This window comes from Nannospalax galili, unplaced genomic scaffold, assembly GCF_000622305.1.
Source record: "Nannospalax galili isolate Female #2095 unplaced genomic scaffold, S.galili_v1.0 scaffold2660, whole genome shotgun sequence".
Classification (NCBI taxonomy): domain Eukaryota; kingdom Metazoa; phylum Chordata; class Mammalia; order Rodentia; family Spalacidae; genus Nannospalax; species Nannospalax galili.
The window spans coordinates 271,300-285,596 of NW_008345902.1; the positions used below are offsets into that span (position 1 = coordinate 271,300).

General features: G+C 43.8%; 1 protein-coding gene across 4 annotated transcripts in view; it reads left to right on the forward strand.

The window, feature by feature from the left end:
- Positions 1–14,297, forward strand: part of Fanca (FA complementation group A) — a 65,757-nt gene that overhangs the window by 4,699 nt on the left and 46,761 nt on the right. For all 4 annotated transcript variants that reach the window (XM_029567852.1, XM_029567850.1, XM_008842150.2 and 1 more), the window contains 11 exons: positions 1,601–1,734; positions 1,855–1,950; positions 3,748–3,821; positions 8,348–8,460; positions 9,526–9,608; positions 10,198–10,231; positions 11,008–11,065; positions 11,801–11,913; positions 13,041–13,117; positions 13,409–13,550; positions 13,896–14,029. In XM_029567852.1, the coding sequence (XP_029423712.1) occupies positions 1,601–1,734; positions 1,855–1,950; positions 3,748–3,821; positions 8,348–8,460; positions 9,526–9,608; positions 10,198–10,231; positions 11,008–11,065; positions 11,801–11,913; positions 13,041–13,117; positions 13,409–13,550; positions 13,896–14,029 (1,058 nt within the window). The remainder of the gene's footprint in view (positions 1–1,600; positions 1,735–1,854; positions 1,951–3,747; positions 3,822–8,347; positions 8,461–9,525; positions 9,609–10,197; positions 10,232–11,007; positions 11,066–11,800; positions 11,914–13,040; positions 13,118–13,408; positions 13,551–13,895; positions 14,030–14,297) is intronic.

A 14,297-nucleotide genomic window follows, 5' to 3' on the forward strand; every position in this document is an offset into this window, starting at 1 on the left:
AGCAAGTTTTAGGCCAGCTGGGGCTACAGGGAGACCCTGTCTCAAAAAGACACTTTGTTTTTTTAGTTCAGGTCTTGCTAAATTATCCAGGCTGGCCTTGAGTTTGCAGTTTTCCTGCCTCACCTTTCCTAATGGGATTGCAGACTCGTGCCACCAGACCCAGCTCTGATTTCTTTTAAAAAAATTTTTGCCGGGTGTGGTGGCGCACACCTGTAGTCCCAGCACTTGGGAGGCAGAGGCAGGCAGATCTTTTTTGGTCTTTTTGAGATAGGGTCTCCCTGTAGCCCCAGCTCTCCTGGAACTCGCTATGTAGACCAGGCTGGCCTTGAACTCACAGAGATCCACCTGCCTCTACCTCACGAGTGCTGGGATTAAAGGTATACACCACCACGCCCAGCTAAAAATACTTTTTATTTTATGTGTACGAGTATATTGCCTGTATGTATGTACCTGTGTCCTGCAATGCCCATAGAAGTCAGAAGAGAGCAACAGATCCCCTGGAACTGGAGTTACAGATGGGTATAGCCACCATGTGGGTTCTGGGAACCAAATCCAGGTTCTCTGTAAAAGTAACCAGTGCTCTTATCCACTGAGTCATCTCTACTGCCCCTAACTCTGATTTCTAACACTGATTTGAAGCCTATATAATTGTATGTAATCTCATTTATGCATAGATGAGTGTTTTTAGAACCTTGAAGATGATAGGTGTATATTATCACCCTTTTCCTGTTTTTTCTTGAAAATTAGTTTTGGAGGTGAAGTAAGTCAGAAAATGATTTGCTTGTAGGCTGCCCATTTCTAGGCTGCCTAGCACTTCTTACTTTAATGGTTGCAGATCAGAGATTGTGTTAGGAGCCTAATGACTGCCTGAGGGCTAGCTGTCCAGCTTCTGCATGGTAGCCCTGAGGATTGACTGCACCTGTGGCCCTCTGCTGCCTACCAGGTGCATAGAATCTCGAAGCCATATCCAGTTTGGGCTTGAAGATCTGTGAAGTCAGTAGGAGTAAGCTTATCTGTAAGGCTAAATAACTGAGAAGATAAATTAAGGGGTTGAGGAGGAAACTCAATAACAGAGCTTTTGTCTAGCATGCCTGAGGCCCTGGGTTCGAACCCCATCATGGCAGAAAAAACCCACAAGAGTTCTGTTTATTGTGCTTCTATTTATTTATATATTTATTTATTGAGACAAGGTCTCCTTATAGCCCCAACTGGCCTGGAACTTGCTATGTAAGACCAGGCCTACTCGGCCTGCCTCTGCCTCCTGAGTGCTGTGACTAAAGGTGCGTGTCACTAAGCCTGGCTTTATTGTGTTTCTTTGTAAGGAAGATGATAAAGTTCTTTCTATATTTTGTGTCATAATATATCTGTGTTGTGTCACATGAAGCATACATATGTGCATGACTTTGAGTTCAGGGGTTGCCTCTAATTGTACTGAGAGATGCGAATTTGGCCATGAAATTATCGTCACATGGATCTCCTGTTTTCCCTTTATAACTCCTTTTAAAGGCGGTTCACCATGATGCTGCACTTTAGGGGCATTTTGAACTTAAAGTTTGTCTCATGCTTTCAGGGAAAGCTATGGCTTTGTTTTGTTTTTAAGGCTCTGCTTTTCGGGATCAAGCCTCAAGACTAGGGGTTTCTGTGGGGATCCTCTCTGCCAGAATGTTGGCCTGCAGTATGGAACAGGTCTGCACCAAGCCCAGCCACCCTGTGCTGCTCAGCTCAGAGCAAAGAGTAAGAGGCCAGCCCCTTAAATGAAGACATGTCTATATTTTTAAATGATTTAGGAAAATAATATTTCTTTAATATTATTTTAGATAATTAGCTATTTAAAATTATTTTATCTCTTTTCAGAAGAAACTGTCTTCCTTGTTAGAGATTGCTCAGCATTTATTGGCATACAATATGTTCTCCCGTCTTACCTTTTGTCAAGAATTATGGAAAGCACAGGTAAATTAGAAGTTGTATGTTTGTTTTTGTGGTTGTTGTCTATTTGAGACAGGGTCTCCCTGTAGTCCCAGCTGACCTGAACTCACTATGTAGACCAGGCTGGCCTTGAACTCACAAGGATCCGCCTGCCTCTGCCTCCTGAGTGCTGGGATTAGCCCAGCATAAATTAGAAGTTGTAAAAGTCCCTTTGGTGTTTTTTTTTTTTTTTTTTTTTTGTCTTTTTGAGACAGGATCTCCCTGTAGCCCCAGCTGGCCTGGATTTGCTATGGAGACCAGATTGGCCTCGAACTCCCAGAGATCTGCCTACCTCTGCCTCCCAAGTGCTGGGATTAAAGGCGTGCGCCACCACGCCCAGCCACTTGAGGTTTTTAAAAGTAGTGTTTTTGTTGATTTGGGTCTGTGAGTTTTCTTAGGAATTTGGCCAAACATCTTATTAATTACAGAGCATAAGAAAAGGGGTTTGTTAAATGTCCCCAATGGTGGAAGGTAGTACCTTCAATACTGTCAGTCTCTACTTGCCATTTGTCATATTTATTAGAGTAATTTGCTGGGTATGATGGTACACATCTACAAGCCCAGCTCTTGAGAAGTAGAGGCGTCCAGATCTGTGTGAGTTCAAAGCCAGCCTGGTTTACATAGAGAGTTCTAAGCCAGCTAGAGCAATATAGTGAGACTCTGTCTACAAAAAAAATAGAGCACATCACAGAAACATGATACTCTCTGTCTTGGGTATTTTATTAGGAAGCCTCTTCCAGAGAGCAATTAGACTACTAAAATATAAGGGTTTGGAATGTAGTTCAGTTGGCAGAGTGCTTGCTTAGCATGAATGAAGCTTTGGATTAGATCCCTAGCTCCTCATAAACTGGGCATAGTGGTGAATGCCTATAATTCCAGCACTCGGGAGGCAGAGGTTGAAGGATCAGAAGTTCAATGTCATTCTTGGATTCATAGTAAGTTCTAAGTCGGCTTGGATTACATGAGATCTTTTTTCAAAAACAAAACAAATTATACTAGTAAGTTCTACTTGAAACGTTTTTTCCTATTCAAAACATTTAACACTTTCTTTTTTCTTTTTTCTTTTATGTGTATGAGTATGGAGTATATTGTGTGCTTGTGTGTAAGTGTATCCGTGGTGTGCAGTGCCTGTGGAGGTCAGAAGAAGGCGTTGGATCCCCTGGAACTGGAGTTATGGATGGTTGTTAGCTGCCATGTGGGTGCTGGAAATAGAACCCAGGCCCTCTGCAAGAGCAGTCAGTGCTCTCAACTGCTGAGCTATCTCTCCAGCCCCATTTTCTTTTTTGAGATAGTGTTTCCCTATAGCCCCAGCTGGCCTGGAACCAGGCTGGCCTCGATCTCACAGAGATCTCCTTGCCTTTGCCTTCTGAGTGTTGGAATTAAAGATATGTGTCACTACACTAGGAAAAAAAGCTTTATTTATTGCGTGTGTGTTTGTGTGTGTGTGTGTGTGTGTGTGTGTATGTGTATGTATATGCATGCATATGTGTGGAGGTCAGAGGACAATTTCCAGGGAGTAAAGATGCCTGGGTCATTGTGTAGAAAGGATTGAAAGGATTGGAAGTGACTTACTGGTATTAGGAGGAAGTCAGAGCTGTCACAGACTGGAGGGAAGAGGCCCATGTAGTATAGTAAGAGGTTTAGGTGCTGTGTGAATGTGAACTTGTGACATGAGTCCTTCAGGCCATGTTATGACGCTATTTTAATTTTCAGTGGGCTTATGGACATAGAACATTTTGAAAGAAAATGCATACATTGATATAATGCTGTTATTTTTTTTAGAACTCTTTGTTGCTTGAAGCTGTATGGCGTCTTCACGTACAAAATGTGGTGAGCCTACAAGAGCTGCTGGAGAGGTAGTGTAGTTTATTAGTCATTCTGCTTTACTTTAATGTCACATGACTATTTAAATTACATAGCTATATTATTTAAGCTTTTTTTGTTGCTGTTATTACATTTATTTATTTTGTTGAGGGAACACATGTACAATGCATATGTGTAGAAGTCAGAGGACAACTTGAGGGGTCAGTTCTATCATGTGGGTTCTGGGGGTTGAATTCCGATGGTCAGGCTTGATGACAATCACCTTTACCTGCTGAGCCATTTCACCAGCTAGTGTATGACCTATTTACTAAGAGATCATTTATTGTGATTAAAGTCTTTATAGATGTTTTTTCTTTGTGCATATCTTGTGATGATGATTTGTGTGTGTTGGGATGTGAGCATGTATGCATGTGTATGTGCATGTATGCACCTGTGTACACATAAATGTGGAAGCCAGAGACTGATGTTGGATGTCTTCCTCAATCATTTTCCAGTTTTTTTGCTTGTTTGTTTATTTTTTTTGTCTTTAATTTCTTTTGAGACCAAGGTCTCACTGTGTATCCCTTGCTAGCCTGGAACTCACTATGCAGACCAGGGTGACCTCACGAAGATCTGCCTGTCTCTGACTCCTGATTGCTGGGATTAAAGGCATATACTGCCTTACCTGGTATTGTCCAGTTTATTTTCTGAGACAGGGTCTCACTGAAACAAGAACTTGCTAATTTGGCTGGTCTGGCTAGCCAGCAAGCCCCAGGGATTCTTTTTTTTCTGCCTTCCTAGCATTGGGAACTGAGCATGTTACTGACTAATACATCTCCTCAGCCCCTTTTATTGGATTTTAAAAGCTGGAGAAAAGAGGGGGGAACTTGGGCTATAGCTCAGTTAGTAGAATGTTTGCCTTGCAGGCACGAAGCCCCAGATTCAATTCCTAGTACAGCATAAATTACATGTGGTGACATACACCTATAATCCCAGTATTGGAGAGTGGAGACAGAAAGAGTTCAAGACCAGCCTCAGCTACCTAGTGAGTCATGCAGTCTGGGCTGCATAAGACCATGTTTCCAAAAGAAAAACAAACACACAAAAAATAGAGTAAGGTTCAGGCCATAGAACTAGTTGGAGTAAACTTAGAAGGATTGAAATCTTCAAAATAGTTTACCCACAAAGGAATACACACACACACACACACACACACACACACACACACACACGTGTTCTTGTTTAGATTTTTGGGGGGATGATGTTGAGGCAGTGGCTCATATAGTCCAGGCTTGCCTCAAACTCAGCTGTGTAGCTGAGGCTTGCCTTGAACTAATCTTCCTGCTTCCACCTTTGAAGTGCTGGGATTATAGGTAAATACCTTCAAGTGTGATTTAAAGGAATTTAATGCTTTGGTTGTTAGCCTTAGCCTTTAACGGCTGTGCTATCCCTCCAGCCCCCCCCCCCCAAAAAAAAAAGGGAATTTAAGTAAAGCAGCAGCAGGTTATTTGGAATAGCTACAATATTTAGAAATTAAGCAACAACGTTTAAGTAACCAGTGAGTTAAAGAATCATAAGGGAAATGGAAAAAAATACCTTGCGATGGATAAAAATGAAAGCATATAGCAGAATTTATGGGATGTAGGTAAATAAATACTTAGAAGGAGTCTATTCTGTTTCCTTGTCCTGCGTCCACCTACCTCCTCCACAGGTGCTGGAGATCCAGCTCAGGGCCTTGCACATCTTGCCCATTAAGCAAGTACTCTGCCACTGAGCTACATTCCCAGCTCTTGTCCTGTATCCCAAGCTAACCTTGAATTTACCATTCTCCTGATTTCTCTTCCCCAAATGCTAGAATTACAGGCGTGTACCACCACACCTGCCTTAAAGGAAATTTTATTGCTCCAAAAGCAGATATTTAGAGCTGGCCATGGTGCCACATACCTTTAATCCTAGCACTCAGGAGGCAGAGGCAGGTGGATCTCTATGAGATTGAGGCTAGCCTGGTCTATATAGGGAGTTCCAGGCTATGGAACTGGGGCTACAGGGAGACCCTGACTCAAAAAAAAAAAGGCGGGGGAAGCATGTTTTTGGGAAAAAGAATGATCTCAAGTAAAGACCTTCAAGACTAGAAAAAAAAAAAAGTGCAAACTAAACCTAAAAAGGTACAGAAAGAAAGCCATAAGGATTAGAGCAGAAACCTGTGAAGTAAAAAAAAAACAAACAGGGCTGGGGAGATGGCTTAGCCATTAAAAGGTGTGCTGTCCAAGCATGAGGACCTAAGTTTAGATCCCTGGCACCCACTTTAAAAACTAGGCATGGCTGGGGGTGATGGTGCACACCTTTAATCCCAGCAAGTGGATCTCTGTGAGATTAAGGCTAGCCTATTCTACAGTGACTTCCAGGCCAGTTGGGGCTGTAGGGAGACCCTGTCTCAAAAAACAATCCCCCACCAAAAAAAAAACAAACAAAAACTAGGCATGACAGCATGCATCTGTAATCTGAACACTTTGGAGGCAGAGGCAGGAGGCTCCCTGGGGTTTAGTGGCCAGCTAGTCTATCTGAATTAGTGAGCTCCAGGTTCAGTGAGAGATGGTGTCAAAAGTATAAGTAATTGAGGAAGACACTTGTTACTGACCTCTGGCTTCCACATGTGTTGTACCTCATTCACAGGACCCCAAGAAGACCACCGAGGACCCAACACACCAAAATGCAAAAGCAAGGTTTATGGTTTATTCGGGCTTAAGCTTGGGCTCTCAGACCGCACCAAGGCAACAGATCCGTGCTGAGAGTCCGGAGTAAGGGAGGGTGGAGCCTTTTATAGGTTTTAGACAAAGAGAGGAGGGGGATACTGAAGTTACATTTTGGTTGGTTCAAGGCGCCCGCGCGCGCCAACATAATTTTAAACTGATTGGATGTATAAGATGCAGCCCTGGAAGTTTCTTATTGGTAGGTGCTATTTTCAGGGCTGTGGAATGTGCTGTTATCTGTGGGGCCAGGAGTCTCCGTTTTTACCTTATAGGGCAGTTTCATGCCTGGGCTTGCTTAATCTATAGTTTCCTGAAAAGGTGGGGGGTAGCAGGTGGGGGTCAGGGCATGCCGGGGTATGTCTAGGCATGCCTGAAGCAGCGGCCAAGCATTTTACAGAAGTTAAAAGAGCAATTAGTGGGGGTCTGGAGGGATTGGGGGGGGTGAATGAAGGGGGTCTCAGGGTCCTACACATGCACATACATGAAACACACCAGGGAAACACACACAGGGAAACCTGTCTCAAAAAGACCAAAAAAATTTTTTTTAATTTTTATTTTATGTGTAATGAGTGTTACAACTACATGTATGTAAATGCACCCCTGTCGTGCAGTACTCATGGAAGCCAGAAGAAGGTATTGGATCCTCTGGAACTGGAGTTATGGATGGTTGTTTGCTGCCATGTGGGTGCTGGGAATCCAACCCAGGTCTTCTACAAGAGCAGTCAGTGAACCATCTCTCCAGGTGCCATGCAGGCCTGGAACTTTATATGTAGACTAGGCTAGCCTCCATCTCAGATCTTCCTGCCTCTGCCTCCCAAGTTCTGGGATTAAAGGTGTATACCACCACACCTAAATAATAATTTTTTAAAAAAAGAAAAAAGAAAAGGAACTGGAGAGCCAGGCATGGTGGTATACACCTTTAATCCCAGCAGAGGTGGGTGGATATCTGTGAGATTGAGATTGAGATTGAGGCCAGCCTGGCCTATATAATAGCAAGTTCTATACCAGCTGTAGTTACAGGGAGACCCTGTCTCAAAAAAAGAAAAAAGAGAAAACAGGAGTTGGAGATATGGTTCAGTGGTTAACAGCACTTGCTACTCTTGTAGAGGACCAGAAATTTGGTTCCTGGCACCCATATCAGGTGGCTCACAACTGCCTTTAACTCCAGTTCTGAGGGATCTGACTCTTACAACCTCCATGAATACCTGGGCTCACAGGCACAAACTCACAGTCATTCACATATACACATAAATAAATCTTAAAAAGAAAAAAGACCCTGTTACTGATCTTATTTCATTATCACTGAGCACCTCCAAATAAGTAAACTTTCTTTTCTTCTTCTTTTGAGACCCCTGGCTGTCCCAGAACTTGCCATGTAGAACAGACCGGCCTCAAACTCATAGATCTCCTGCTGCCTCTATTTACCAAGTCCTGGGATTAAAGGTATATCACGTCCGATATTAAGTATAACTTTTTAAAAAAGTAGTTGTTTTTGGCATTAGCAGCAACCAGTTAAGTGCCCTTTTCCTGCCCACTTCAGTCCTTGAGGCAGAGGACTTAATAGCTGCTAGTTCATTCTCAGTCACCCATGCTTCCTAGTTAAGAGAGTATTGCAGCCAGGCATGGTGGCACATGCCTTTAATTCCAGCACTCAGGAGGTAGAGGCAGGGGGATCTCTGTGAGTTCAAGGCCAGCCTGGTCTACATAGTGAGTTCCAGGCCAGCTGGGGCTATAGGGAGACCCTGTCCAAAAAAAAAAAGAGTATTGCATAAAATTAATGAGGGAAGTGGGATTGAGGGGCTCTGACCTGGGTATCTATGTGTCCTCAGCCATCTTGACGTACAGGCTATGGCCACATGGCTCTTCAAGAACCTCTGCTTTCTCTGTGAACAGACAGAAACATCTTGCTCATCTGCTGATGTTGTTGAGGCCATGCTTTCTGGTATGTCCATAGCAGGTGGATTCCTGGGGATGATTCGTCTTGACACTGGGGAATAGTGCCTTCTCTATATTCCTGTTGACTTGGGACTTAGCATGGCACCTTCTCACCAAGTCTATTATGGACTTCTGTTTCCTCGAGTAGTGGAGATTCTTGAGAGTCAACTTGGTGACAGGAGTTGGGTTTTCCCTTGGGGTGGCCCCAGCCCCTTTTGCTGTCTGAACTACAGACTTTATACTGCCAGGAGTCCCAGAGGAGTGACACTAAGTGAAAGATGAGAAGCATGTACTCTACATGGGTGGCTTGTGGGTTTCTTTTGTTTTTTGAGATAGAGTCTCACTCTGTAGCTAGGCTAACCATACACTCAAGGCAACCCTCTTTGAGTGTTGTAAGCTCCCAAGAACTGGGATTATAGACATGAACCACCATGCCTGGCTAGCTTGTATATTTCTTTGTTCGCAGAAGATACTTTTCCAGTGGTATGAGGTACTTGTGTTTCCTGTAAATCAGTCCCAGCTAGGTAAAGTTTAAATCAAAGATAAAACAGAAAATCTTAATTTCAGGTCTCCTTATTCTAATCTTTAAAATTGTAAAGTCAGTTTGCTTTCTCATTCCTCAGAACATGATGCTTCTGTTGGGCATTGTGTCTCTCAGACCGTAATCCCAGCTACTCAGGCTGGGGTGATAGGACTATGAGGTTGAAGCTGGCCTAGGCAAAGTTTCAAAACAACAGTTTCGAAAACAACAAAACACAAAAAACCCAAAAGGATGGGATGCTTTAGGTCTTTGAGTCAATGATGTCCAGGCCAGCCAGTGCTATATAGTGAGACTATCTCAAAAAACCAAAGCAGGGAGGGAGGAGAGAGAAGAGAGAAGAGCATAAGTCAACTTATTAAACTTGTTGGATAGATGCTTGTGTCCCAGTCAGGTGGGCAGGGGTAACCACAGAAGCTCCCATGGGGTTAAGTGCTCTGTACATGGACAGTCCCCTCAATCTGCACATACCCATTCCACTGCTGTTTGGAGACCATGATGCATATAATTACTTTGGGTTTTGGGGTCTTTCAGGTTTTGTGCAGCTATTAGTTTTGAAGGGATTTCAGGAAAACTCAGATCTAAGAAGACCCTCGGAACCTGAAAAGATGTCCCAGGTAGGAAAGAAAAGTAAAAGATGCAGAATTAGACTTTTTTTTTTTTTTTCAGTCTTTTTGAGACAGTGTCTCCCTGTAGCTCCAGCTGTCCTGGAACTCACTACGTAGACCAGGCTGGCCTTGAACTCACGGAGCTCCACCTGCCTCTGCCTCCCGAGTGCTCGGATTAAAGGCATGCGCCACTACACCCAGCTAGAAATAGACTTTTTTGAGTCTTATGTAACCCAGGTTGGCCTCAAATTTCCTATGTAGCCAAGGATGCTCCTGAACTTCTGATCCTACTGCTTCTGCCTCCCAAGACTGCTGGAATTATAGTTTTGTGCACCATTCCCAGTTTTATGTGGTACTAGGGATTGAACCCAGGGCTTATCTCTATAAATCCAGCCTTCCTTCCTGTTAAAAAACAGAGCTTACGTAGATTTATTAAGGAAATGAGAAAGAACTCCCAAGAGTGGAAGAGGCTCCAAGGGGGAAAACCTTAAAGCCAGTTTCTTATTTTGCTTCAGCATCACAAGATATTCTCTTGTGTATTGTCACATGTGACTACTTGGAAATTACTGATTAATGGGAATTCATGTTCTGTTGACAGGTTGCAACTGATGTACTGCAGAGAATGCTGGCTTGTAAGTTGCTTGCTCTAAGCCCCAGGCCATAATGACTAGTCGGCTTATTAGCAATTCCAGCAGGCTTATGTCTGCTTCACTGTGCAGACCTTGGCTCTCAAGCTTCCACCTTTTGTTTCAGCTGTCAGTTCCTCATGACTTCACATGTAATTTTTGTCTTTTTGAGACAGGGTTTCCCTGTAGCACCAGATGGCCTCAATCTCACAGAGATCTACCTATCTTTGCCTCCCAAGTGCTGGGATTCAAGGTATGTGCCACCACACCCAGCTAGATTTAATTTCTTGAGCTGTAGCTGGGATGTAGCTCTGTGGTAGAACATTAGCTTAGTGTACTCAATCCCCCAAACCATATTTCTAGAGCTATAAAGTAATACCAACTTATTACAGAATTCAAAGTTATGTGTATTCTCATGAATTTTAAAACTTGCAGACCCTGCCGGGCATGGTGGTGCACGCCTGTAATCTGAGCATTCAGGAGGCGGAGGCAGGTGGATCTCTGTGAGTTCAAGGCCAGCCTGGTCTACATAGTGAGTTCCAGGCCATCTAGGGCTACTGGGAGACCCTGTCTCAAAAACAGACAAAAACAAAACAAAACAAAAACAAGACTTGCAGACCCCGATGCCCTAAAGGTACTTAGGACCTGGTATCATCCAGGGAGATTCTGGGCCTCTTGGAGTCCTGTGACTTATTGGCCCCTTTCTGAGAGTACTCTGGATGACCCAGGACAGGCAATTCATGTGGCTAATATTTGTTTTCTGTCCTGTGTTCTGTTGACAGTTGCGCTTGATGCTCTGGATGCACAGGAGGTTTCGACTCACCAGGCAGTTAGGGGCTGGTATGTTTGGGAGGCCTGCTGTGCATGTAGAAAAGTGCTCTTGCTCAACTAGGAAACATTAAACACTTCCATGATAGCAGTAGCTAACCAGGCACTTTCTGCTGCTGTTTGTGATGACTTCAGGGACAATCACTGCTAGAGTATTGGGAGCTCTGTCAAGCCTTCTCTGAGGTGGGGCAAGAGATCACCCCTTACTACAGGATCCTGTTCTGCTTCCAGATTTCCTGGGGAGTGGGATCTCAGAGATCCTTATAGCCCTTCCCTCCTACCTTGTGCCCAGCGTGACCTCTTCCCATGTACCTGTTTTCACCTTTGGTGCGTGGCTCCATCCTTCCTAATCTGTTTCTAGTCTCCTGCCTGCTTTGAATTCTTAATGGTCTCAGATTCTTCACTTTTTTCTTATTGAAACTGTATTCCCCTGGATTCCATTTGATACCTGTGGCTTCATGGCCTGAGAAAGTGCTTCCTAGGCTTAAAGAAACACCAATGAGGCCAGACATGGTGGTGTACGCCTTTAATCTCAGCATTTGGGAGGCAGAGGCAGGCAGAGCTTTGTGAGTTCAAGGCCAGCCTGGTCTACATAGTGAGTTCTAGGCCAGCTAGGGCTGTAGGGAGACCCTGTCTCAAAAAGACCGAAAAAAAAAAAAAAGTGCCAGTGAGCCCCATTGGTGCTTAAATGTGGTCCAGGCTAGGGGCAGTGTTTGCTTCTTGAGTACCCCTTTATGGTGTTTGCAGGTTTCGTGTGTACACTGGGCATGTATGCTGTGGTTTGACTGCATTGGATTCTGTGAAGAGGTTCTTCCATCATGCTCTAACTCAGATTCTGACTCACAAACCTGTGCTGAAAGGTAGGCTGTGGTGCTATGACTGCAGTCCTCTGCCCATCCTGGTGTCTGTTCCCCTGTTGTCTTTGTGATGCTCTGGCCGAGCAAGATGTCAGGAGCCTTAGGCAGATTTGTGGCTCTGTCCTCCATAGTAGCTTGAGCCCTGACACCTATGAGTGTGATAGAACACTTTTAAGACCCTTTGAGATCATGAGGGACATTTTATTACTAAATATTCTTTCATTTGGAAGTAATTTCTTGGGCTGGAGTTGTAGTCCATTGGTAAAGCACTTGCTTAGCCTACATATGTCCCAAGTTTGATAATCCCTAGCACAAAAAATAGAAAAGTATTTCCTTATAGAAAAAAAAAAAATCTGACATTTTATCTGCTCAAAGAATTATCAGCAGGTACCTAGACACAAAGGCACATATTTCAGTTACAAAATAAAGTTGTCTCTCTGAATCCCCAACTAATTTTCTGTGTTACTGAATCTCTGCCTTTGGTCCAACTACCTGCTGGTAATTCTTTGTCATATTCACAATAAATATTACCCAAGCATCAGCCAACCTCAGATCAGAAATACTTTAAGGAAAAAAAATTTTGCCTGTACTAAATGTATACAAACTTTGTTCTTATTGTGACTTTTACAGTCTTAACAACTATTTACATAGCATTTATATTGACTTAACTATAAGAAGTAATCTATAGGTGATTTTAAATTACATGGGTATGCGTCGATCTGTATGCATTTGCCACTTTATACAAGGGACTTAAATACCCACTCTGACATACTTGTGGTCCTGGAACCAAAGCCCCATTCATACCAAAGAATGACCTCCGTTAACAAAAGAAACGATTACAGTGAGTGTCAGTAGTACTTGAAAAAATAAAAATTAAAGCAAGATTGTCTTTTCACACTGAAGCTTAAAAAAAATATATATATATATATTGGTTTTTTTGAGACAGGGTCTCCTTGTAGCCCCAGCTGTTCTGGATCTCACTATGTAGACCAGGCTGGCCTTGAACTCACAGAGATCCACCTGCCTCTGCCTCCCAAGTGCTGGGATTAAAGGTGTGCGCCAACACGCCCAGCACATTTTTTTTTTTTAATATATGTATACTGAGTTGAAGTTTTCTTTTTTCTCCCCAGTGTCTGATGCCATTCAAATGCAGAAAGAGTGGAGCTTTGCAAAGACTCACCCTTTGCTCACCACCCTGTACTGCAGGGTGAGTGTCGGGTGGGGTTAGAGCCACTTTGTGCAATGGGGATTTGTGACTGGCTCAGATTGATTCCAGTGGACGCTGCCAGTGTGGGCAGGTTCAGGAGTCTCCAGCAACATACAGCTGCTCTCATCAAGGCTGCATTTCTGGATCAGGAGACTGAACTCATCCTTAGACAGAGCCCTTCCTTCCCAACCTTTCTGATGTTGGGTAGGAAGGCTTGAGGGAGGGGAGAGGCCAGTGCCTTCTGGCATTGGTCTACTTGGGTACTGAAAGGAACCGGGGCTTTCATTTCAGCTTTTTGTGATGCTGAGTCCAAAGGAGTCAGTTGACTGTTTGCAGGAAGTCCTGGAGATGCAAGAGGTTAACTGGCAACATGTGCTCTCTTGTATGTCTACTTTGGTGGTCTGCTTCCCTGAAGCACAGCAGCTAGTTAAAGGTATGCCTACATGGGAGCCCCATTGTGCTGTTGAGTGTGTGTGTGTGTGTGTGTGTGATTTGCATACTATGTCAGTTGACTCTAAACATTAGAGAGTGAGCCCATCAGTGATGCCCTCATCACCTACCCAGAACATATAGAGCCCTTGTCTGTTGGTGGTTAGTGCTTTTTCTGTGAGTCTCAGGCAGTTTTGTATTTAGCATGCAGTGCTTATTACCATCTTCTGAAAGCTAGTGTTTGAGTGTATACGTATCCTACTAGCTTAGATAATCAACAGTGGAGCTCACATTTTGTGAATGAGCTCCCCTCATCTGCCTCCTGACTATGTATGTCATGATCTCACAGATTGGGTGGCCTGTTTGATGGCCCGTGCCTTTGAGAGCTACCATCTGGACAGCATGGTCACTGCATTCCTGATTGTGCGCCAGGCTACACTGGAGGGCCCCTTCGTATTCTCATCCTATGCAGACTGGTTCAAGGTAAGTTACTAGGATTATCAGTTCTCTGACAAACTGATGTTCCCAGAGGGCTGTGGGTAGGAACTTGTCATTCCATGATGTATTTTGTGATAAGAAGATCAGTTTTGCCAAGCTTGACCTAGACAGACCCTCACTTGTGTCTCCAGAAGCCTTTAAGCTATGCTCTGCTCATAGGCCAGAGGCTCTGTGTCCTTGGGTTCTTCACCTATGTTTTGGAGCCTCCTTTTCTCTCTCTCTCTCTCTCTCTCTCTCTCTCTCTCTCTCTCTC